Here is a 25573-nt window from a genome sequence, read left to right as displayed (position 1 = left end):
TACAGAAAATAAACTGTTGTTGGCAGAGGGGTTGAAAGTAGGGGAATGGGGCGCCTGGGTGGCTCAGTGGGTTAAGCCACTGCCTTCGGCTCAGGTCATGATATCAGGGTCCTGGGATCGAGTCCCGCATCGGGCTCTCTGCTCAGCAGGGAGCCTGCTTCCCTCTCTCTCTCTCTCTGCCTGCCTCTCCATCTACTTGTGATTTCTCTCTGTCAAATAAATAAATAAAATCTTTAAAAAAAAAAAAGAAAGAAAGTAGGGGAATGGACAGACTGAGTGAAAGGAAGTAGGAAATACAGGCTTCCAGGTATGGAAAGAATACAGGAATAAAAGAGGATCAAAAGTACAGTATAGCTAGGTGCCGGTGGCTTAGTCTGTTAAGCATCTGACTCCTGATCTCAGCTCAGGCCTTGATATCAGGGTCATGAGTTCAAGGCCCAGATTGGGCTCCATGCTGGGCATGGAGCCTAGTTTAAAAAAAAAAAAGTACAGCACAGTGAATATAGTGAATGATATTCTAGTAGGTTAGATGGTAACAGATAGTAGCTACACTTGTGGTGAGCATGGCATAATGCACGGAAGTGCAGAATCAGTGTTGTACACTTGAAACTAATGTAACATTGTGTCAATTATCTTTCAATGAAAAAAATGAACATGAAAACATTGAGAATCTGAACTCACCTCAAATTAAATATATATGATGTTATTCCACTAAGAATGTCACCGTAAGTTTCTGAACTAGGCAGGCTGATTCTAAAATTCATAAGGGAAAAAATACAGGGACGCCCAGGGGGTGCAGTTGGTTAAGCACCTGCCTTCAGCTCAGGTCATGATCTCAGGGTCCTAAGATTGAGGCCCATGTCAGGCTCCCTGCTCAGCACGGAGCCTGCTTCTCTCCCTGCCTGCTGCTCCCCCTCTGACAAATAAAATCTTAAAGGGAGGAAGGAAGAAAGAAAGAAAAAAAGAAAGACTACAGTAAAAGTAGCCAGGAAACTTCTGTAAAGTAAATGGTGACCATACTGAATACCAAAGAAGGCTTGTTACAAATCTCTGGTAATTAAAGCAATGTGGCAGTACTGCTTCAACAGATTAATGGGGTAGAATAAAGAATCAACAATAGATCTAAATACACTTGGGAATTATTTCATGCAAAGAAAAATGTTGAGAGCTTTTACCAAGGAGAGACATGTAGGCATGAACAAATACAGGGACCCTGTCCTTATGAAACTAGATGGTTTCATATAATGTAAAGGTGGTACTTCAAATTAATAGTGGGAAAAATTGAAAAAAATTGTGTTAGTCTAACTAGCTAGCTGGGGGGTGGAAGAAGGCAGGCTAGATACATACTTAGATGGAGCTAAGAACTTTTTGTTAAAAAGCTATCAGAATAGGGGAGTCTGGGTGGCTCAGCGGGTTAAGCCTCTGCCTTCGGCTCAGGTCATGGTCTCAGGGTCCTGGGATCATGCCCTGAATCAGGCTCTCTGCTCAGCGGGGACCCTGCTTCCCCCTCTCTCTCTGCCTGCCTCTCTGCCTCCTTGTGATCTCTATCTGTCAAATAAATAAATAAAATCTTAAAAGGAAAAAAAAAGCTAGCGGAATTAAATAAAAATCTTAAAAAAAAAAAAAAAAAAAAAAAAGAGGGATGCCTGGTGGCTCATTTGGTTAAGCAACTGCCTTCAGCTCAGGACACGGCTTGGAGTCCTGGGATTGAGCCCCAGGTTGGGCTCCCTGCTTAGCAGGGAGCCTTCCTCTCCCCCTACTTGTGCTCTCTCTCCCTAATAAATAAAAATCTTTTAAAAAATATTTCTGTATTTATTTGGTCATGGTTTGAAAACAGGGGTGTCTGGGTGGCTCAGTCAGTTAGGCATCTGCCTTCCGCTTGGGTCATCATCTCAGGATCCTGGGATCGAGCCCCACGTTGGGCTCCCTACTCAATCAAGTCTGCTTGTCCCTCTTCCTCTGCCCCTCCTTCCCGCTTGTGTTCTCTTTCTCTGTCGAATGTGTAAATAAAATCTTTTTAAAAATTTTTTTAAAGTTTTTTAAAGGTTGGAAACAAAGAATTAAAAGAAAACCTTAAAGACTTCATTTTTTAGTAATACTCAAATAGGGATATCTTTGTTAGGAAAAAAGGGGGGGAAATACAAAACAAAAAAATAGGTCATTTTAACTACATTAAGTTTTTTTAATTACATAAATTATGTAAGTATCAAAGTGCATATGGTTTAATAGGGAAAAACATCTGCAACATATGACCCATAATGCTAATTTTTTTTAATATAAAATAACTGACAAATAACAAAGAAAACATAATATATGGGATACCTGGTTGGCTCAGTTGATGGAGCATGCTACTCTTCATCTCAGAGTTTTCAGTTTGAGCCCCATGTTGGGAATAGAAATTACTTAAAAAAAAAAAGTAGGAAGAAGAAAACGGACAACATAGTAGGAAAAAGTGTTTCATTCATTTACTGGAAAGATGAAAAGTCTGCTGTTTACAATGTTGGTGAAGATATAGGAAAATAGGGACTCTCATACACTACCATTGGGTCCAGACACAGAAGAATCAAGCTTTGGGAGTGAATTTTGTAATAGATATCAAATTAATTTTAAGAGACCCTTTGCGGACATGAAAGATAAGCCAAGATAATTAGTAATACATGTATAACTCTAGAGTAAATTATATTTTAACCTAGTAGTGTCCAAACTTGTTTAGTACATAAAATAATTAGCATTCATTCCCAAAACGTTTTATTATTTACAAATATTACAAATGCTAGTAAACTGTGACCTCTGAAACCTACATTCTAATGCATCCCCTAAAAGAAGTCAAAGAAACCTGGAGTTTATTCAGGTCAATAAATTCTGACCTGGACAACAAATTTGGCATAACCTGACAAGGAGCTATTAATAGCCTTTATTTAACCCAGCCTTGTGAATATTTGAACATACAGGTTTCACTGCATTTTATTTTCGATGCCGCTTCCCTCACCCCCTACACCAAGTGAGGTGTTAGGTAAGGTATGGAATGTGCACACATGAACATGAACACAAACACTTCTGAATTTTGCAACTGGACAGGTCTCTAGGGTTCTGGATAGAGAGTTGTGGACCTGCACGATCCTTCTTCCCTGCAGACAGGCACACAGGTGATAATAAGTACTTGTTGAATGACCACAGTCTGATTCATTGCTAATGGCCAGCAGTTACCTGCCTGTAAGGCCTATGAAAGTGTTCAGGCTATCCACCCCGTGCGAGGAACCCCAGACAGCTATTAGAGTTCTTCTGCCTCCCGTTTATAGTTTTTGTTTGCTTTTGTCCATCTTCTCTCTGTTAGAAAGGTCACCAACTATAAATTCTGCCATTATTGATATCCTTACCTGCAGCAGCTCCTTTTTACTTTGTCTTTCTGTAGCCTTGGAACTAGATAGCTAAGCATGTATAAAATAAATAAAAGTGGTTCTGGGGGCGTGTGGGTGGCTCACTCAGTTAAGTGTCTTCAGCTTGGGTCATGATCCGGGAGTTCTGGGATGGAGTCTCAGGCTGGGCTCTCTGCTCAGCGGGAAGCCTGCTTCTCCCCGACCCTTTGACCCACCCCACCCCCTGCTTGTACTCTGTGTGTCAAATAAATAAATAAATAAATAAATAAATAAATAAATATTTTTTTCATTAAGTGGCTCTGAAGGAGGTCTTACAGACTCTGCCTTGAGTCCATGGGTACACTCCGACTCCCATTTTGGCTGCTTAATGGGCCTACTTCCTGGTTCTCAATGTTTAGAAAGACAAGTTACCAGACCACCAGAAAGTTATATTACTTTTAGTGTCAGGATGTATAAGGGGAATGTTCACATTTTTACTACTTCAGGTAAAAAACAAACAAAAAAACCTCTTGAAATTAGGCACTAGAAAAGAAAGCTCCTGAGGGCTAGAGGTTTGATATGCTTTGCCGGGGACTATGCTCCTGATGCCTAGAACAATAAATATTTAACGAAGAAGCACTATGAGTGAGAGGGAGACAGCTGCTCTCACAGCTGCAGAAAATCCTATCTGTTGAGGAAATGTGAAATGCAGGAATGACAGGTGAAGGAAGAGACGACTTTTTAAATGTTACTATTCAGAGATAATTTTTCAAGAGTGGGGGAGAAACAAACCATCAGTGTCAACTGCTTATAAGGAGCCTTTCTTTACTCCCAGACAAAATGGAAAGTAATATTTTAAATCTCATGTCATTTAAAAGGTCTAAACGCAGCACTCTCCTCCATTATGGCTAAGATGAATGTATTCTATACTCTCCAAGTGCCTTAAAGAAGTTCCTCCGTGCGCAAAACAGTGAGGACACCTGGAGAGTACAGCGAGGTTTACGTGGTTTCTAGTTCTGAACACAAGGGAAGGTGAGATTTGCAGGGAATAGTGAAGGGGGGGCGGGGGAATCAGTAAGGTCGGTGCAAACACCCGCAAAGCCTTGTCCGAACAAAGTTGCAATGGATCTCTCATTCCACTGTTGTGTCAGATTCAAGGGCTTTCAGCTGGGGCGGGGGGTGGGGGTAGGAAGGGAAGACTGGGAGGAGGCAAGGATGTTTCGGCGTGTCCGTGGAAATGAGAAGTGTTGGTTAGGGCGGAGGAGCCGACCTGGACGAAAGGCTGGGAGAGAATCCGGCCGAGGTGGGGGTTCTGGAGACCCCGCAGAGCCGGTGCAAGGACAAAAAGTAAGCGTGGGTGGAACCGGGAGGGACTACAGGACTGAAGAATAGTAAAAAGAGCCGGTGGCTCGGCGTCGGCAAGGCCAGGCCGGGCCTGGCCGGGGGGAAGTCGCACAGAGGAAAGACTGGGCCGCAACACCCCAGCACCGCCCGGGCCAGCCACGTTCCTACCGATTTGCCCGCGGCCGGTCGCAGGTCCTGGAAGTCGGCGCCGTAGATGGCCTCCAGAGCCTGCAGCTCGTGCTCCTGACGCTGTGGGTAGCTCTCCGGCGGCTCGTCCCGGCCGCGCCCGGGGCCCCCACGGCCCCCAGCCATGGCGACGCGGTGGCCCAGGCCGGGCGGCCTTGCGGTGGCGGTGGTGGGCAAACCGCGGGCTCCGGGTCCGGGCTCCTCTCTCTTGACTGGCCCGTAGGCGGGGCCGCGCGCCGGGGGCAGGTCCGTGGGTAGGGGCCGCGCGCCGGGGCGGGGCTGCGTGCCGGGGGCGGGACTGCGCGCCGGGGGCGGGTCCCGGGGGGCGGGTCCCGGAGGCGGACCCGAGCGCCCAGAATTGGCTTCAGTGACGCGAGGACCCGCTCGCGGAAACAGGGGAATGAGGCCAGTTTTGGGGTTTGCCAATTTCTTGCGGGCGAACTAGAGCAAAGAAATCTGCAGGGACGTGGGAAAATAAATAAGTCAGAATGGAATGATAACGCCAGATGTTTTCACGAAATGCATGGGACTTCTTTACTCCAGCACAGATCATGAGAGGAAACTCAAAAGGGCAGACTTGGATGGGTTTTCAACTCGTTTAGGTTCTAACCTTGAACCTTCCCACAAGACTAGTAGGAGTAAAGATCTTGACTTTTACTCCGCGTCCCCTCAGCTTTGTGGCCCCAAACTCATCCCTTTAAGGATGGATTCACCTGCTCTTTGTTCCTACCTTCCCACCTTTAAGAATCTCCATTATCACCCTGAAAATCAAACTGAAAAATGCTGGCATGCCTGGGTAGCTCAGTCAGTTAAGCATCTGCCCTCAGCTCAGTCTAGCCCCTTATCTGACTCCTTGCTCAGCAGGGAGCGTGCTTCTCCCTCTGCCACCTCCTGCTTGTACTCTCTCCCTCTCAGACAAATAAAATCTTAAAAAAAAAAAAAAAAGTGCAAATGAAGAATGTCTTCCCTTCAGCTAGCTGTATGAACTACTAGTGAAGAAGAGCTGGAAGAAAAGCAGTCAGAGACATGCTGGTGCCGCACCGTCCTGCCAAGAGGAAACCACCCTTAAAAGGATTTTACACCATCCTGGAAGGAGCCCTCCACCCTTTCCCATGTGATAGGTAGATGACAAAAACCTTATTGGGTGACAGGTGACGGGAGGGTTAATCAGATTAAAACAGCCCGTAATATGGGCCAAGGAGCCCAAAAAAAACCCTAGATCGAAAGGCCAAATTGGCAACTCTCTCTGGCCCACATCTTGTTGGGGAGCTTTGTACTGTTGCTCAGTAAACTGTACTGTCCCTCAATAAACTTTGCTTGGCTGCCCACCACTCTTCATCTGGTCTGCTTCTTCATTCTCGAAATCGTTGTGATCAAGACCCACTGGCACCAAAGGAGAAGAAGTCCTGTAACACTTGTTCCATGAAGAGAAGTATGTTTCATGTGTGTTCACTTAATGTGAATTTAAGAGGTCTTTCTGTTATAATCCTGCCTCCAAGCATGTCTTTCTTTTTCTTTCTTTCTTTCTTTTTTTTTTAAAGATTTCATTTATTTGAAAGAGAAAGTGAGACGGAGAGCATAAGCAGGAAGGAGGGGGAGAGGGAGAGAGAAGAAGCAGGCTCCCTTTTGAGCAGAGAGCCGAATGCAAGACTTGATATCCAGAACCCTGCCTTCCTAACCTGAGTTAAAGGCAGGTGCTTAACCAACTGAGCCACCCAGGTGCCCTCCAGGCATATTTTTCTTTGTTTTTTTTCCTCCAAGCATATTTTTCAAATGACTTTTCCTTTATTTACTCTTCCTACACCTATACAATTTGCTAAATAATGATCCTTAAGTATCTGGCTATCATCGATTCACTCAGTGCTGGCCCAGTTAACAGAAGATAATCTGGCCCAGATAATATGATAACACACATGCATTAGTTTGACCCAAGGCCACTTCAAACTGTCCTCTTCCTTCCTTTGTTCCCCTGGGTCCTGTCCTTTTCCCAGCGATCTCTATCTAGGTGAATGGTGCCACTCTGCCTGGATTCCTTTTCTCTCAGCTTTCACATTCAGGTCGTCCATTTCTTCAATCTATCCATTTCCCTCCATCCCATTACCACTAACTTACTTCACATCACAATCATCTCTTCATTGGGTGACCTTAACAGCTTGAAAAATGGTTTCTTCACTCTTGATCCACTTGAAGCCATTTTTTCTATTGCAGTCAGAGTAATGTTACTCTGATCACAAATATGATAGGATCACTAATGATCACAAATATGATCTCACACCAATCTTTAAATCCTTCAATTTCTCCAATGGTCTTTTATTTAAAAACTCTAATTACAGAAAATTTGAAACATATGTCAAAGTAGAAGAAATATTATAATAAACCCTCCTATACTTGGGGTGTCTTGGTGGTTCAGTCAGTAGAGCATCTGACTCTGGGTCTCAGGGTAGTGAGTTCAAGCCCCACATTGGGTCTGGAGCCTACTTAAACAAACAAACAAATAAATTTAAATAAATAAGTAAACCCTCCTGTACTCATTACCAAGCTTCAACAATTATAGATATCTTGACAGTATTTCATTTCTCACCCTCCACCCCACCTCTGTGGGAGTGAATCTCAAAGAATCTCAAACATCATTTTTTTCTATAAATACTTAAGGATGTATCTCTAACAGGCAAAGATCATAGGAAATTTCCACTTCAGTTTTAAGGGATAATAGCAGTATGTGATAAGCTCCCAAATAGTTCAGAAAATGAAGGGAGAAATTATGATAAGTCAAATGTAGAATATTGACTATTAGAGAAGTTAGTTGAAGGATATATGAAAGTTCTTTGGATGATTCTTGTAACTTTTACATAAGTTTGAAGATATTTCAAAGTCTAAATGTCACAATAAAAGAAACTGACAAACTTTTCCAAAGTGGTTGTGCTATTTTATATTCCCACCAGTTTATGAGAGTTCTGGGTATTCTATATCCTTACCAGTAATTGATATTCTCAGTCATATATATATATATATACATTTATATATATATTTATAAATATATATAACTATATATATAAATTATATATATAATCCTATATATATATATATATATATAGGATTTTATTTATTTATTAGAGAGAGAGCATAAGCAGGGGAAACAGGAGAAGCAGGAGGAGACATAAGCTCTCTGCTCCCAAGCTCCCCTGGATATGGGGCTTGAGCCTGCCTTTTCATTCTCTTAATAGTGTTTTACAAAGAGCACAGTTCTTTTTTTTTTTTTTTTTTAATGTCCTCTCCTCCCATATAGTTCTTACTTTTGAGGAAATTCAGTTCCTCAGTATTTTTTTCTATGAATCATGTTTTGTTATGATATCCAAGAAATTTTGCCTAACCCAAGATCACAAAGATTTTTCCCTATGTTTTCTTCTAGAAGTTCTATAATTAGGGTTTTACACTGAGGTTCTATTATGCGATTTTAGTTTAAAAGTTATATACGTACCTACCATATGACACAGCTATTCCACTCTTACATATTTAACCAAGAGTAATGAATCACCTTTTTGGTTAGGTTTATTCCTAGGTATCTTAGTATTTTTGGTGTGATTGCAAATCAGATTGTTTTCTTAATTTCCTTCTGATGCTTCATTACTAATGCATAGAAATAAAACAGATTTCTGTACAGCTTTACTGAATTTGTTTATCGGTTCTAGCAGTTTTTTGGTGGAGTCTTTAGTTTTCTATTTATGGTATCATGTCATCTGCTGGAAAAGTTGAGGTAAAAATAAATTGAGATATATCAATACAGTGGAATACAGGGGCGCCTGGGTGGCTCAGTGGGTTAGGCCGCTGCCTTTGGCTCAGGTCATGATCCCAGAGTCCTGGGATCGAGCCCCGCATCGGGCTCTCTGCTCAGCCGGGAGCCTGCTTCCTTCTCTCTCTCTGCCTGCCTCTCTGCCTGCTTGTGATCTCTCTCTGTCAAATAAATGAATGAATCTTTAAAAAAAAAAAAAAAGAAAGAAAATACAGTGGAATACAATCAGCAATAAAAAGAAATACACTGGGGCACCTGGGTGACTTAATTGTTAAGCATCTGCCTTCAGTTCAGGTCATGATCCCAGGGTCCTGGGTTCGAACCCCACATTGGGCTCCCTGCTCAGCAGGAAGCCTGCTTCTCCTCCCACTTCCCCTGCTTGTGTTCCCTCTCTTGCTGTCTCTTTGTGTCAAACAAATAAAATCTTAAAAAAAAAAAAAGAAACACATTATCCATGGAGTAATAAAATAGATGGATCTCAAAGTAATTATGCTAAAAGAAGCCAGACAAAAGAGTACATACCATATGATTCCATTAATTTTTTTAAAAATATTTTATTTATTTGAGAGAGAGCGAGAACTCACATGAGCTGAGCAGGGAGTCTGGGATCATGACCTGAGCTAAAGGCAGCTGCTTAATCAACTGAGCCACCCAGGCACCCCTCCATTTACTTCTTTTTTTTATATGATTCCATTTATATAAATTCTAAAGAGTACAAACTTAGTAATAGAAGATAAATGATCAGTTGGGATAGTGAGAATAGGGATAGGCCTGAGGGAGCGATTCTAGAGGGACAAGAAGAAACTCATGGGGCTGAAGAATATGCTTGTAATACTGATTGTGATGGGGCACCTGCGTGGCTCAGTGGGCTAAAGCCTCTGCCTTCTGCTCAGGTAATGATCTCAGGGTCCTGGGATTGAGCCCCAAATTGGGCTCTCTGCTCAGCAGGAAGTCTGCTTCCCTCTCTCTCTCTCTGCCTGCCTCTCTGCCTACTTGTGATCTCTGTCAAATAAATAAATAAAATCTTTAAAAAAAATACTGATTGTGATGATGGTATGCTGTCTTTGGTAGCACATATACTAAAATTGGAATCATCGTGGTATAGTTTCACAGGTGTATGCATATATCAAAATTTATGAAACAGTGCAATTTGAGTATATGAAATTTATTATATGCCAATTATACCTTAATAGGTTGTTAAAAGACAAAAGTTGTGTTGTTTTGTTTTACAGTGGCTTTTTTCAAATCAAGGTCGAAACAAATTCCATACATCGCATTTGGTTGCTCTATGTCAAATAAAGCGTCAGCTCAGCAGGATGTGGACATACAAACTCTGTACCTTGCAAGGAAAGACTGGCCCTTAAGTGGCCCTGGGAGACAACCTCCAAGTCATTGGAGCATCCAGCCTGATAAGAGTATCATTGTATAAGTGGAGTTTACAAAGAACTTTACAGGATACCCCAAGATCTTCTTATTCTCCAACCCCTCTCTAAACCCTTAGATCAATTCTGTGAGGAAGAGCCTCTATTCCCCTGTGTACTCCCTGCTTCCCCAAAGTACATCTCCTGATCTGTTTACCCTCAATTTCCCAAGGAAAAACTCCCAGATTTACTGTTGTACTCCAAATCTTAAAAACCACAATCCTCTTTCCCTTCATTCCTGAAGATTATTTTCCATAGGTGGGGAGTTCTGGGTCACTATTACAAATTGGGAAACTGAATGAGGAGATATATTCATAGATATATTCATAGATTCATGTCAGAAGGAAATGACATTTCCCAAACGACATATTGAGATAATTTAGGATACATGGAAAGACTGTGTTAGAATCTTTTAAACAGATAATTGCTTTGGTGGTAACTTAGCATAGTAAAAACTAAGAACCAGAAAGTAAACATACTGAGCCCAGTAATGTAAAGGCTAAATTCTGGACTTCTAAATCTTCAAGTAAAATTTTCCAAAAGCTACGTTGTTTTTTGCTAATTGTAAATAAAGTAGTTCTTACACATTTTTTGAAATACAAGGCTTGATAGATACTGTTTTATTTAAATATACAGAGAATTCTTTGTTGAAAGGTAAAACTATATCCCCTTTGATATTTGTGTCTTTTAATTGTAAATGAGCAGAACAGAAATATATCTTATATAGTTACCCTTTACTGATTTCCTCCAGTGTGCCAGATAGTGTTAGAGGTTTCCTTTTTTCTTTTAAGATTTTATTTATTTGTGAGATAGGGGGAGAAACAGATTCCCCACTGAACAGGGAACCCAACACAGGGCTCAATCCTAGGACCTTCACATCATGACCTGAGCCAAAGGCAGATGCTTAACCAGCTGAGCCACCCAGGAGGCCCCCTGTTAGAAGTTTTCATTATTTCAGTATTTTATTGTCCTTAAAACAACCTTACAAAATAGGCATTTTTAAAAAAAGTAAATCTCGGGGCGCCTGGGTGGCTCAATGTGTTAAGCCACTGCCTTCGGCTCAGGTCATGATCTCAGGGTCCTGGGATCGAGTCCCACATCGGGCTCTCTGCTCAGCAGGGAGCCTGCTTCCCTTCCTCTCTCTCTGCCTGCCTCTCTGCCTACTTGTGATCTCTCTCTGTCAAATAAATAAATAAAATCTTAAAAAAAAAAAAAAGTATATCTCTCTAACCAGTGTTGGGCTTGAACTTAAGACCTGGAGATCAAGAGTCACATGCTCTACCAACTGAGCCAGCCAGATACCCCCTAAATAGGCATTTTTATCCGTATTTGGTAGAGGACGAAATTAAACTTAGGTCATGTAACTGCCTAGTGTCACAAATGAAAATGGTGGAGCAGGCATTCAAACCCAGGTCCTGCTGACCCCAACATTCATGCTGCCCCCTTGATCCTCACTATATTAGAATCTTTTATCTTGAGGGAATTGGTAGGTTTGCCAATGTAAAGAGATAATCTGGTTTCTAGGAAAAAAAGAAATCACTTATGATAAGCTTAAGAACTCTCCAAAAAAGTCATTTAAATGACATAAATTTATCAGAGGCCAATATGTTTTTTGACATGAATAAGGCCAATAGCTCGATTCAAAGATACCCAGAGGTTTTTATTATCAGCCACCATTTTTATTTTACAAGGATGTAGGATATCCTGTTGCCACTACCAGTATACACAAAGATTTTTTAAAGTCCTGACTCAGTACCTTCCATTCCCTAGAAATAAAGTCAAGTCTGTGCTTTTTTTTTTTTTTTTTTTTTTTTTTTTTTTTAATATGGGACACTTCACAAATGGGTGTGTCATTTTTGCACGGGGTCCATGCTAATCTTCTCCATATTGTTCCAATTTTAGTATATGTGCTGCTGAAGCAAGCACAAGTCTGTGCTTTTTTAAATACACAGGCCCCACTTTTCGTAATTACATCTGGCAGGATACTCTGGTTTATGCTGTGATAATGAGAAGCTCCAAAAATCTTGGTTGTTTGGTACAATTAAGGTTTATTTCTTGCTCACACGAAATTTGTTATGGGTCTGGGTGGCTCACCAGGACTTCCCTCCCCTCCTTCCTCCTACCCCAATCCACTGTAGTGACTCAGAAACATAGTCTACTTCTGAGCCCATGTTTTAGCTCTACCAGTTCAACCTAAAGCGCCTTCCACTATTGCGGTGATCAGGCACCAGAGAGATTTGAGAATCACAAACAGCTTTACACTGCTGCAGCCCAGAAATGATTTGTCACTTTTGCCCACATAGCATTAGTCATAATCATCACATGACCCTGCCCACTTGCAAGGGCATCTGAGAAAAAGTCATCTGTGTATCTGACAGAAGAGAACAAGATATTGTTGAATGCTTACAATAGCTACATAATAAATCTGCATTATCTGTGTCTTATATAGGCATAGAAACAGCCATTTGGAGATAGAACCACTTGTTCCAGATAGGTAACGGTGCGGGCGGCGGGCATCAGGAGCCATCTTCCCTCAACATGCTGCTCTTTGGGTTTACCAAGGCAAAATACTCCCATTTCTCCAGGTTTTCTTTTCTCTTCACCTTTAGTGAGGGGCCATACAGGAGAATGTGAGGGTGTGGTCTAGGGGACAGGAAGGAGGAGGACACCCTCAATGAAGAAAGGAAAGAAGGAAGGGAGAAATAAAACCCAGAGGCTCCTTTTCACTCCCCCAACCTTGGGCTTTTCAAGTATCCTAAATCCTATTCCATTTCTTCTTCCCCCGACCCAAGCCCCCTCTTGCTCTTTATTCTTTTTCTTTTTCTTTTTTTAATTTTATTTATTTATTTGACAGAGAAAGAGAGAGCACAAATAGGGGGAGCAGCAGGCAGAGGGAGAGGAGAGGCAGACTCTCCATTGAGCAGAGGGCTTGACACAGGGCTTCATCCAGGATCTTGGCATCATGACCTGAGCCAAAAGGCAGACACATAACCCACTGAGCCACCCAGGTGCCACCCCCCGCACCCCTGCTCTTTAATAAATGCCCAAGAAAGTTAGAATCTAGGGGTTCTTTTGAACATAGATGAATCTTATTATATTCTGTAAATATTGAAAGATTTGATATTAACACCTGTATGTAAATTTTGCCTATCACCACACCACGGTAGTATAAGAGAAAAACACAGAGGAGATAATAGGCTTTCAAAAATTACCTGTTACCTTTTTGTCAGACTTTAATTGGATGAAACCTGCCCATAGTAAGGAAGGGAATTTTCTTTACTCAGTCTGCAGATTCAAATGTTAATCTCATCCAGAAATACCTTCATAGAAAAACCCAGAATAGTGTTGGGCCAAATATCTGCATAACCCCAGTGGCTTAGTCAAGTTGACTAAAATTAACCATCATATTTATTTTCCCATGGTTACAATAAGGAAAATCCCTAAGCAAATCCCAGTTGGTATATGATTACGAGAGTTAAATGGAGAAAGCTATGAGAATCTGTTCTCTTCCACACTACTGTATTTTCTGCCTTCCTAGCACAAAGGTATTAACCTTTATTAAATAAGTGAATTACTGGCAAAAGAAGAGTAGCTCTTTTAAATGCTGTAGAGACTTAAGGAGGAAGACAGAAAGACCAAGTAGGACCTCCCTGTGAGTCTTTAATCCCCAGAGAACCTTACTCCCTCTTTCTGTCCCAATTCTGCCTAAGAACCCTATCATCCTGTTTATTATTTCAAAAAGAGAATGGCCCCTGCATGCTTAAAAAGGACTTAAAAACTTTGGGAACATGGGAGTTTTTAAACTGGGAAAAGGCCTTCTTATATTATTCATTACAGGAGAAGAATGTTCCTTGTAATAGCATTTTCTAAGAGCCAGAGGCTGCTTATTTTCTACTCCATTTCCCATTGAGATAGGGAAACTGAAATCCCCATAAAAGACTGATTTTTTTGCTACCTCTATTCCTTTTTCAAGATCTTACTTATTTATTTGAGAGAGAGAGAGAAAGCAGGAGCATGGGGGAGAGGGACGAGCAAGCCTCTCACTGAGCAGGGAGCCCAACATGGGGCTCCAGCCCAGGACCCTGGGATCGTGACCTGAGCGGAAGGTAGACACGCAACTGACTGAGCCACCCAGGTCCCTCCTTGTTTTTTTTTTTTTTTTTTTTTTTTTTTTTTTTTTTAAGACTTATTTATTTAAGAGAGCGAGGTAGAGAGAGAGCATGGAGGTGGGGGATGGGGTGGAGTGAGGTGGGGGCAGACAGAGATGGGGAGAGAACCCCAAGCAGACTCACATGATGCTGTGATCGCAACCTGAGCTGAAACCAAGAGTCAAATGTCTAACAGATGGTACCACCCAGGAGCCCCTTGCTGCCTCTGTTTTTGGACTTGCCTACCGCCTCACACAGACCTTAATGTATTTCCTCCTTGTAAAGGTCAAGGAGTTAATGATTACTTTGGAGACTTCTGGCACAATAGAAAGCATCTAAAGTGACTGGGTGAGGTCATTATGAAAGTTTTCCAAGACCCCTGACGCCTCGTAACTTGATGCCAAGACCCCTAGCTCCAGGGTATAAGTGACTTATGGAGGATACGTGAGCCCTCATCCTTGTTTTGCCCAGGGCTTGGTATGGCTGGAAGGGCACTGTTCTTAATTAAAAAAAAAAAAAAAAAAAAAAGACCCCAAGCAAAGACAAGGCTCTCTCTTTTCTCCCAGAGTCTCCCAGAAATTCTACCTGTATCTTCTCTCTCAGTATATATCTCCAATAAACTCTGCTCTCACTTCCTCTCGGCCTGTGTTTGATTTCTACCCTGCTTGAAGCCGAGGATCCTCCTGGCTCATTCTCTGGGAATCCCTCTAGGTCCTCAGACTCAGCCAGCCTGCATCATCATTACATTTTACTGTAGTTCCAGAAATTTGGGGGAAAAAATAAGCTAGCACATAAATGTAGGTTGGTAGTCCTACCACCTGCCTTCAGCTAAAATACACGAAATACCTATATATGATAAACAACAGGGACGGACTCCAATTAATTTTTTTTTTAAGATTTTATTTCTTTTGGGCACCTGGATGGCTCAGTTGTTAAGCATATGCCTTCTACTCAGGTCATGATCCCAGGGTCCTGGAATCGAGCTCCACATCGGGCTCCCTGCTTGGCAAGAAGCCTACTTCTCCCTCTCCCACTCTCCCTGCTTGTGTTCCCTCTTTCGCTATGTCTCTCTCTGTCACGTAAACAAAATCTTTAAAAAAGAAAAAAGATTTTATTTTTTTATTTGACTGAGAGAGCAAGAGCACAAGTAGGCAGAGCAGGGGAGCAGCCCCCAGGATCATGACCTGAGCCTAACGCAGACATTTAACAGACTGAGCCACCCTGATGCCCCTTAATGTTTTGTGTTTTTTTCACCTTTTCAGGTTTAATTCCAGGAAAATGATATATCGATATATCTAAAACTCCTTTTGATGGAGTTTTATTTTTCTTTTGGACAAAGGTAAAATAGGCATTATAGCAGATAATACTTTCCTTAAATGACTATAATATCTCTCATTCCACATGCTCTTTTTACAATATAATTAATACTTCACCCATTAAGAAGTATAGTCTATGTCCTTGACCCATAAATGTGGTGTTGGGTTGGTTTTTTTTTGACTGCTTCAACAAATAGTTGAACTGATCCTATGTGATTTCTGAGATTAGGCCATGGAAGTCAATATAATGTCTCCATTTGAAAGAGGACTTAAACTATCCTTCAACCTTTCTAAATAGGTTCTCCTTTCTAGCTTATTTCTTAACTCAAGCAAAAGACTCGATGGGCAGAGCATCCCCCGACAGAAACTGAAACTCAAGCAATAAGGACTGCCCTGAGCCAGCATGACCCTGTCTGTGGTTGATATTAAGATAATAATTGACTTGACCTTCACTGTTAACCTACACATCCCTAGAATTGGCCTCACTGAAATAAATTCCTCTCTTGGTTACCACCACTCATTTCTCTGCCTTAGGATTTGGTAAGTGGTGAGTGGCCGAAACTGGTTCATTTGGGAGCCCTGAAGCCCTGTGCCCCAGCGACACCTTGTCCTCTTGGAGTTCCGCATGGAGGGGTGACCTAGAGGTATTCCCGGGCACCATCCCAGCTGGAGTCCCAACAGCTCGCATCAACCACCAAGATCTGTGAATGAACAAGCCTTATGATTCCAGACCCTGGCCTTGATTTTGAGCTGCCCCAGCTTACGTCATGTGGTACAGATAAACTGTGCCACTGAGCTGTGACCAAACTGCATATCTGTGAGCAAAATAAATGATTGTTGTTTTTTTAGGGTATCAAGTTTGCAATGACCAGACAAGTATAAATAACACTACCATAGACACTTAACATACATTTATTTCTTACATCTCTTATCACAATCTCTTACATCAATCTTAAATTCTTCTGTACTTGGTGAAAATGAGTAAGGGACAGGTGGGGCTAGGTAGGGAGAGGTAGATAGGGGGCTCCACGGTCAGGCTCACAGAAATCCCCAAAATGCAGAAGTGTAAGGCAACCAGAGATAATGGAACAAACCAGACCACCCTGTCCTAGGCGTGTGTGTGTGTGTGTGTGTGTGCATGTATCTTTTTTTTTTTTTTTGATGATAGTCACCTGTGACCAACAAAGAATAACCAGACCCTAAAAAAAGAAGTAGGCCAAAAAAAAAAAAAAAAAGAAGTAAGCCATTAAAGATGTTATTACCAGTCTTTACTCCAGCCAAGACATCACAAGATAGAAGCTCCCCGTTCAGTTCTTTTTTTTTTTTTTTTTTTTAAAGACTTTATTTATTTATTGGACAGACAGAGATCACAAGTAGGCAGAGAGGCAGGCAGAGAGAGAGGAGGAAGCAGGCTCCCCGCTGAGCAGAGAGCCCCATGCGGGGCTTGATCCCAGGACCCTGGGATCATGACCTGAGCTGAAGGCAGAGGCTTTAACCCACTGAGCCACCCAGGTGCCCCTCCCCAGTCAGTTCTAAACAAAAGACTACCAGCAACCCTGTCCAGACCCCCTCATTCCTGAGATCTTTTTTTTTTTTTCTGTATCCTTGCTTAATAAATTTATTTATTTATTTATTTGACAGAGAGAGAGAGAGAGAGAACACACACACAAATAGGAGGAGCAGGCTCTCTGCTGAGCAGGAAGCGCAATGTGGGGCTCCATCCCAGGACCCCGTGATGGATCATGACTTGAGCTGAAGGCAGATGCTCAACCGACTGAGCCACCCAGGTTTACCTGCTTCATAAGCTTCTATCGTTTTACTCACTCTCCTTTGTGAGATCCATCTGACTCCATGAGACAAGAACCTAGCTCTCCCACTTCAAAAAGTTTGCACAGCACACAGCCATACTCAGGGCACCTGGGTGGCTCAGTCGGTTACGTGTCTACCTTTGGCTCAGGTCATGATCCTAGGGTCCTGGGATCAAGCCTGAACATGGGGCTCCTTGCTTAGCAGGGATCCTTCTTCTCCCTCTGCCTACTGCTCCCCCTTCTTTTTCTCTCTCAAATGAATAAGTAGACTATTGCCAAAACAAAACAAACAAACAAACAAAAACCTAAGAAATCATGCTACTCTCTTCCTATTCCTTGGTCTTATATTTTCCCAATGTAATCCACCCTCAAGTCTGGGAATCATGGTGACCTCAGCTCATCAGGTTACTTCTTTTTTTCTTTTTCTTTTCTTCTTTCTTTCTTTCATTCAGATTATTTATTTATTTATTAGAGAAAAAGAGAGAGAGAGAGAGAGAAGGAACAGAGAGAGAGGGACAACCAGACTCATCGCCGAGCACAGAAACTAATGCAGAACTTGATCTCAGGACTTTCAGAGCACAACCTGAGCCCAAATTGAGCCACACAGGCAGCCCTCAATTTAACCACCTGAGCCCATCCCTCAAGTCAATTCTTTTTTTTTTAAATATTTTTTAATTTTTTTTTAAAGATTTTATTTATTTATTTGACAGAGAGAGATCACAAGTAGGCAGAGAGGCAGGCAGAGAGAGAGAGAGGAGGAAGCAGACTCCCTGCTGAGCAGAGAGTCCGATGCGGGACTCGATCCCAGGACCCTGAGATCATGACCCGAGCCGAAGGCAGCGGCTTAACCCACTGAGCCACCCAGGCGCCCCCCTCAAGTCAATTCTTGATTCTACTAACTCTATACCCTAACAGTGTCATCACCTAGATCCTAAGACCTGATCTTCACTGCTCACCTGTTTTTAACCACCAACCTTTGTCCTGTAGTTTTCCTTAAGCTCTTAACTCAGGCAAAAGACCCTATACACATAGCATCCTGTGATGGAAACCGAAACTACCCCTCAAGCAATAATAACTGCCCTGACAAAGAGCGGGCCTAGACCACCCAGACCTGTTTGAGCTTAACCGCGACTCATTCCTGTGGAAATGGACCATGATGTGACCCACAGAGTGACCAATAGTTACCTTTATTATCATCATCATCATCATCTTCTTCTTCTTCTTATTTACACTTACCTCATTTTAATACTAAAATCTCCACCCAAGGAGCAGCACAAGCCTCATTTAAATAACATACAGTGTATGTATAGGTGTGTTTTCTTGAGGTGCATGTGAGATCTTATGCCCACCTCTACATGTAACACTAAGGCACCCTTATCTAAATATTTATCCTAACCCTAGATACAAGGAACCCATTCTTCCTTGCTTGGGAGCCATGGCTTTGGAAGTTATTCCCCATGATTTCCTTATTTGCAGCAAATAAAGTTTCCTTTGTGTGACAACTCACCTGGTATAGTTCCTGATGCAGGAAAGAACCTCAGGGTTCTTTCTTGAGACATTTTTGGTGTAAAAAGGTGGTTTTATTAAAGCACGGGGACGGGACCTATGGGCAGATAGAGCCATACTGGGCTCAAGAGAAGTGGACCATTATATACTTTCAAGTTGGGAGGGGGTTAGGGATAGCCTAAGTCTCTAAGGAATTTGGAAGCAAGGTTTCGGGGACCTTGAGGGGTCTAGCCAATTATTGGGAAAATGTCATTTAGTGTAAATGTGTAATAAAGCCTTAGTAATGAGAACTTTCAGATATATGTCACTGGTTCATATGCTTGGCGGGTGATTGCCAACATGTATCTTTGGGGGTTTGGGGATAAGGAAAAATTTTAAAGGAATTTTTATAAGTTAAAATAGACTTACAGGATTCTGGGGTGGGGGAAATCGGGCTAGGATTGTCTTTTATCCTTAGCAAAGTCAAAATGTCATTCTGCCTGTTTTAAGAACTTGTCAGTGGGCTGTAGGTAGTCAGGAAATCTAATAATTTTTTTTCTGCCTTTGTTTCCCACATCAGTTCCTATCTGTGACTCACCAAGGAACTAACTCAGGTTTGTTTGGTTATAATACCAATCTAGGGGTTGTAGAGAATTTACTGGTATCTCTTTTAGAATAAAAAAATGAAAGATTTCTTGCTTTATTAAACCCTTTACATCTACAAAATTGACTATTTTCTGCATTTCTTTTTGGTTAAGATTTTTAAAATTTATTTGTTGGTCGGGGGGTGGGTGGGGAGAGTATACAAGCAGGGGGAGCTGCAGGCAGAAGGAGAAGCAGCCCCCTCCGGGAGCAAGGAGCCAGATATGTGACCTGAGCAGAAGGCAGATGCTTAACTGACTTAGCCACCCAGGCATCCCCGCTTCCTAAATCATTATTCCAGCTCTTCGAAGCAGTTTTAAATAAGCAGTGGCAGGTAAAGAGGTATTTTTACAACTGTTATTAAACAACTCATTTACGCACATTCTTCCTCAACCTTTCCTAAAGGAATGTCCTGGGTGTTGGTGAATGACTACTACATTTGTTTTGTAATGATTATAGTGCAAAGGGTTTGAAAAATATGTTTGGACACTAAGAACTAATTTTAAACACTGGAAATGGGTTTTTTAAAAAAATACACAATTGCTCAGTAATTCTGATGTAGGAAACAAAGGGAGAAGGAAATCTAGCTAAAATTAAATGTCCTTATAACCGTAGCCCATTAACAAATAGATGAGGAAGGCAGAATATGATGTTCCTCCAGGAACCTCCCAACTGTCTTAATGTTAAAACCCTGGAAGAGGGAAAATAACTTTGGTTTGACAGTAGCAAGGCCTTGGGTATCCTGTGAGTCTTCTTTAGTGTAAAGAAAATCCTTTTGGAACTTTCTTTAGCCTTTACTTCTTCCAACCTCAAAGTACATAATCAATTGCTCCTCATAGTCCTGGGGCAGCAGCCCAAGGTCCTGTCCCTGTGCTTTAATAAAACCATTTTACACGGAAGCCAACTTAAGAATTCTTTCTTGGCAGTGGGCTCTGGACCCCAAGAACACCAACATTACAAAACGACATCATTTTGCCTCTCCTCTTTTTATGAGCTCTGAAATGTTTAAAGTAACTTCTTACACGGAGATTATGTGCAGATACTGTGCGAACCCCAAAATACACAAGGCATGGAGGGATTTTTTTGCTCCTTAAAGACTAAATGTCTTGTACAGTGCAAGTGAAATAGTCATATTGTAGCAGGATCAGCCTTGAGACCACCAAGAATTTTGATTTTGGTAAAAAAAATTTTTTTTTTAAGTAATCTCCACACCCACCATGGGGCTGTAACTCATAAGCCTAAGATCAAAAGTCCTATGCTTTACTAACTGGGCCAGCTAGGTGCCCCAAGAAATTTTGTAATTCAGTTCTTGAGAGTTATTATTCAGGGACCTAATGTGATCAGTCAGTATGTTCAAGTCCTCTACCAACTCATTCACTAATGAAAAAGAAACCCTCTTCCACAGCCTCAAACCAGCAGCACAACGTTGTCTTTTCTTGTCTCATTTCTCCTTTTCTCCGGATCCTTTCTCTGGACGCACTACATGTTCCTTTTACTACTCAGCTACTATCCCAGCTTCCCAACTTTCTGCATCCGCAGGCAGAAAGTTGCTCCCTCCCGAAGCATTCATTCTTCGGATGCACCACGCTTGGGCTATACTGTATGCCTTTTTGAAATGAGCCTCAGTATAAAGGTCCAGGGAACCGTGCACCGGATTCCTAAATTTTATCTTTCACCTTCAGATATACCCAAGGCGTCACTGAAGGGCCCAAAACTGGGATACCTGCTCAGGTGGCAGCGTAGAGTAATTATAAGCCTCTCAGCAGCCTCTGCGGAAGTGATAAGGGTCAGTAACCACAGGAGTAAATAAAGCGAAGCGGGGGAAGCGTCTTGATCGCAACCATGACAGCTAAGTCAGGACCCCTTGCGCCTCCCACGCTTCCCACGCTCCAGCCTTGGCAGTCACGCCTAGAAGGGCCAATATGGCGCCATCCCCCGGGCCTCAGAGGCGTGGGGGGCGGAGCCGTGTGCGTCACGTGACCTCCGCCCCCACCCCCTCCGCGGGCAGAGCTCCCTTCCCCTGCTCCCGGGGCGCGCCGGCATTCGGGAGGTACGCACACGGTGCCCTGCCCCTTTAGGGGCTCGTCCGTTGTCCCCGCGCGTACGCGAGCGTCTCTCCCCGCAGCAAAGGCCGGAGCAGGGCCAGGAAAGGGGGTGCTAGGCGGTGCAGAGGCAAAGGGGCTGCAGAACGGTGTCACTGCCGCTGACACCGAAGCGGGAGGTCGGAGCCCCGCGCTAGGTGCTGGGCCGGAGGATACCGCGCTGGCGTCCTAGGGGACCGCTAGGCGCTGAGGGGCGAGGCTGTTGCGGAGGTTCAGGGCGTTCCGGCCAGACCGTAGGTGCCGTCGGGGACTCGGGGGTCTCCTCGGAGCTCTGGTCACTTGCCTTGGGCGTTTCACAGGTTTCCCATCGCCATCCAGCCGCTCAAATCCAGTAGGATTGAAAAACGGCCTCAGCCAAATGTTCTCTTCCTTCTGAGGAGAGGGGTCGAGCCCGTCAGCGGGAGGGGACTCGAAAGGGATGGTCCGGCCCTCGGGGGGTGAAAGGAGCAGAGGTTGAAGAGTGCAGCGGGAGCGGGGGGCGCCCTCCTTGACTATCAGATGCCTCCTGTGTTTCCATCTCTGCGGAGTGGGCTTGGCGGCGCTGACTACCCGGCAGGAGGGACGGACGCGGCTCCGCCGGCTCTGACCGTGCCGCCTCCATGTGGCTGCTGAAGGGGACCCAGGAGGGAACCGGCTTGGGGCGCAGCCTCGCCCTCTTCCCTCCCCGCCTCCCAGGCGACGGGGCTGGCGATGTGGAGACGTGAGGAGACCCGCGGCTGCCCCGGGTTCTCCAGGACTCCGCGAGGCGCCCGCGGGTTCCACCGCACCCGGGGCGGGGGAGACCCAGGCGGGGCTCTGTGGTGGGCGGACGGGCGGGCGACGAGCAGAGCCGGAACCCCTTCCTCGCCATGGGGCACAACGGCAGCTGGTTCTCCCGGAACGGCAGCGAGCCGCGCAACGCATCGGGCGCGGAGCCTGGGGGCGCCAACCGCAGCGCGCTCGGGGAGTTCGGCGAGGCTCAGCTCTACCGCCAGTTCACCACCACCGTGCAGGTCGTCATCTTCATAGGCTCGCTGCTCGGTAAGCCGCTCGCGGGGGCGCCTCCCGGGTGGGCTTCCCCGAGCACACAAGCTCGGAGAGGGCACGGGATCGGGGGCCGCCGGAGCCGTGGTGGGTTTCGGGGTGCCTGGCAAAGTGGAGATGGTGGGTTTAAGAATGCGGGGGTAACGGCGGGGAAGTTAAGCAGGGACGGTCCACTCCAGCCCCCGAGCTGAAAGCAGAAGAGTTCTGGAAGGGTTTTCTCCGGTTCGAGGACCGTGCGTGGTATAGGCGGAGGTCCGCCTCTGGGGCAGCCCTGGCGGGACCTTTGGTGATGCGCATAACCCTGCCCAACAAGCATTCCTCACCTCTGGGTGCCAGGTCGGAGCGCTGGTCCGAGCTCCTGTTTACAAATTTCGAGGAACAAAGATTGTTTTGTTACTGATGATTGATGTGTTTTGCACTCCCATCTATTCCCTATATAAAAAATTATTTTGAAAGAGCCTTGTTTTGCGCGTGTTTTATGAGCTTGCTGCTTCCGAACACCGACCTGCTTGCTGGTAAACAATCATGTGGAGAATTAAACTCTGTTGCCTTCTGATCTTTTTAGAAACCCCAAACAGACAAATCCCAGCATATTTCTCTACCTTTGTTTCGTCTGAAGTACAAAATATACAGATTTAGGTATATTTGTTCAACGAACTGAGATGAGTGGTTGGTTAATAAAAATGTTTGTCCACTAGCATGAGAATTACCTGTACTTCTAGTGGGTACTCTTTAAATGATAAATGATCACAGTGTTCGTTTCAGTGGAGGTTAGTTGAACATATATATTACTTGTCAATATGTGACTTCCCTTCAGATGTAAATTTTCTGACGTGGCATTTAAATGGATGTAAAAAGATGTGTGACATTGTGGTCAAGAGCAGTCTTAAAGTGCCAAAGTAGGAATAGGTTTTTTTGCAGACACGTGAATTTCCATGGAAATCAATATAAGTGATCTCAAAAAGACTGGAAAATTTTTAAATGTTTGGAATTTCCCTTCATAATTTTTCTAGTTGTAATCATCCTGTCCCACTGTTTCATATTGATTTTTCACTTATTGTCATGAGGGCATGTTCAGGAGTAGATATCAGTGTGGCTATGTCTAAGTGTGTGTGTGTGTTTGTGTGTGTGTGAGAGAGAGAAAATGTGTTTTTATGAGAATAAGTGCACATTAACAAAGCAAATGCTTGTGTATCAAATATTTTCAGTATTCATTTAACAAACAACAAACGCTGAACACCTACTAGGTACCATGCACAATGAATTGTAGATTATTGGGATTTAAATGCTAGTGTTGTCACATTTAGTTGAAGTGTGGATTATTGGGGAGAGTTGAAGTGACTGCACTTTTATTTCTGCAGGGTTTTTACTAAATATATATATGTGTCTGTGTATACACACACACACACACACACACACACACACACACACACACACATTTGTTTTGTTTTCCCCTTTGGGAACTCTAACCATGAAGAAAGATGATGGGAGAAATTTTCCTGCAGTTTGACTCCATGATTTTGAGTACTATTGAAATAGAAAACAGAAAGTATGTAATGGTATAGCAAATAGTGCACACTTAATGTTAGTTTTGCTTCTGGCATACTGTCTATTTTCGTAAATTGCATTTGATTCAAGAATTGCTAGGTAGGGGTGTCCAGGTGGGTCAGTTGATTAAGATCTGACACTTGATCCCAGCTCAGGTCTTGGTATCAGGGTGATGAGTTAAAGCCCCGTGTTGGTGGACATAGAGCCTTATTTTTAATTAAAAAAAAATTTTTAAGAGATTTTATTTATTTATTTGAGTGAGAGGGATCACGAGCCAGGGGAAGGGTAGAGGGAGAAGCAGGACTCACCACTAAGCTGGGAACCTGATGAAGTTGATCCCAGAACCCTGGGATCATGCATGACCTGAGCCAAAGGCAGACACGCTTAAAGGACTGAGCCACCCAGGCACCCAGGTATAGAGCCTTCTTTAAAAAAAAAAAAAAAAAAAGAAAGAAAATAAAAAGGAGTTTCTAGGTAAATCTGCCCTTATTTCAACTCTTTTTCCTCACAGTAGTTTAATTGACAGGAAATAACTGTTCTTGCGGGCTTTTCCCAGGAGGAGACTGATTTTCCTCCATTATTAGTTACGCCTGGCTTGGCTAAGGAGGACATATTTTCTCCCTTCCACATTACTTGGCCCTCTTTTATTTTTAAAGATTTTTATTTATTTATCAGAGAGAGAGAGGGAGAGAGAGTGAGCACAAGGCAGAGAGAATGGCAGGCAGAGGCAGAGGGAGAAGCAGGCTCCCTACCGAGCAGGGAGCCCAATGTGGGACTCGATCCCAGCGTCCTGGGATCATGACCTGAGCTGAAGGCAGCTGCTCAACCAACTGAGCCACCCAGGCGTCCCTTACTTGGCCCTCTTAAGCGAGAATCCATTTGCTCCTTTTTCTTTTCAGAAAAAGTACAAATACAGTTAAATTTCTTGAAATCAAAAGTCAGAGAACTTGGGCAAAAGGAAAGACAACATGGGGCGCCGCCTGGGTGGCTGTCAGTTAAGTGTCTGATTCCTTATTTCTGCCCACGTCATGACCAGGGTCCTGGGATGGAACTCCACCTTGAGCTCTGCACTCAGTGGGAGTCTGCTTGTCCCTCTGCACTTCTCAAATAAATAAATAAATAAAATCTTCAAAAGGAAAGGCATTTCAGGTTTCCTTAAAATATTAGCTGAATCATAACCTTGCCTTGTGTAATTATTTACTGATATTCTTGATTCATTGTTTTTGAGGATTTGACTTGTATAAACAACTGTGTAGTTGAATCCTCCTGGTGATGCTAGCTGAGGCTCAGAGCTTAAGTGGAAAAGCCATGTACAGTCAGTTGCAAGGCAAGTAAACTTGGGAAGTATAGTTTCATGAACGGCCCCTCCCTCCTCCAAGAGAAAGCTCACAGATTAGGAATAAA

General features: G+C 43.4%; 2 protein-coding genes and 1 non-coding gene across 9 annotated transcripts in view; 1 reads left to right on the top strand and 2 right to left on the bottom strand.

The window, feature by feature from the left end:
- EIF2AK4 (eukaryotic translation initiation factor 2 alpha kinase 4) overlaps positions 1-5142 on the bottom strand; it is a 111214-nt gene extending 106072 nt beyond the window's left edge. For 3 of the 5 annotated variants that reach the window (XM_032343250.1, XM_032343252.1, XM_032343251.1), the window contains exon 1: positions 4869-5141. In XM_032343250.1, coding sequence (XP_032199141.1) covers positions 4869-5012 — 144 coding nt within the window. In that variant the 5' untranslated portion in view covers positions 5013-5141. Of the gene's footprint in view, positions 1-4868 lie in introns of all 5 variants that reach the window. The other 2 variants (XM_032343253.1, XM_032343255.1) reach the window with 1 other exon arrangement.
- A 6774-nt stretch (positions 5143-11916) lies between these two features.
- On the bottom strand, positions 11917-12023 carry LOC116592139. The gene has a single exon (XR_004286330.1). It is a non-coding gene; the product is annotated as a U6 spliceosomal RNA (small nuclear RNA).
- A 10305-nt stretch (positions 12024-22328) lies between these two features.
- Positions 22329-25573, top strand: part of LOC116590883 (G-protein coupled receptor 176) — a 326863-nt gene continuing 323618 nt past the window's right edge. For all 3 annotated transcript variants that reach the window (XM_032343249.1, XM_032343246.1, XM_032343245.1), the window contains exon 1: positions 22329-22618. In XM_032343249.1, the coding sequence (XP_032199140.1) occupies positions 22447-22618 (172 nt within the window). In that variant the 5' untranslated portion in view covers positions 22329-22446. The remainder of the gene's footprint in view (positions 22619-25573) is intronic.

Source organism: Mustela erminea, chromosome 5, assembly GCF_009829155.1.
Source record: "Mustela erminea isolate mMusErm1 chromosome 5, mMusErm1.Pri, whole genome shotgun sequence".
Classification (NCBI taxonomy): Eukaryota; Metazoa; Chordata; class Mammalia; order Carnivora; family Mustelidae; genus Mustela; species Mustela erminea.
Note: the sequence above shows the minus strand (reverse complement) of the source record. Positions and strands in the feature narration are given on the sequence as shown.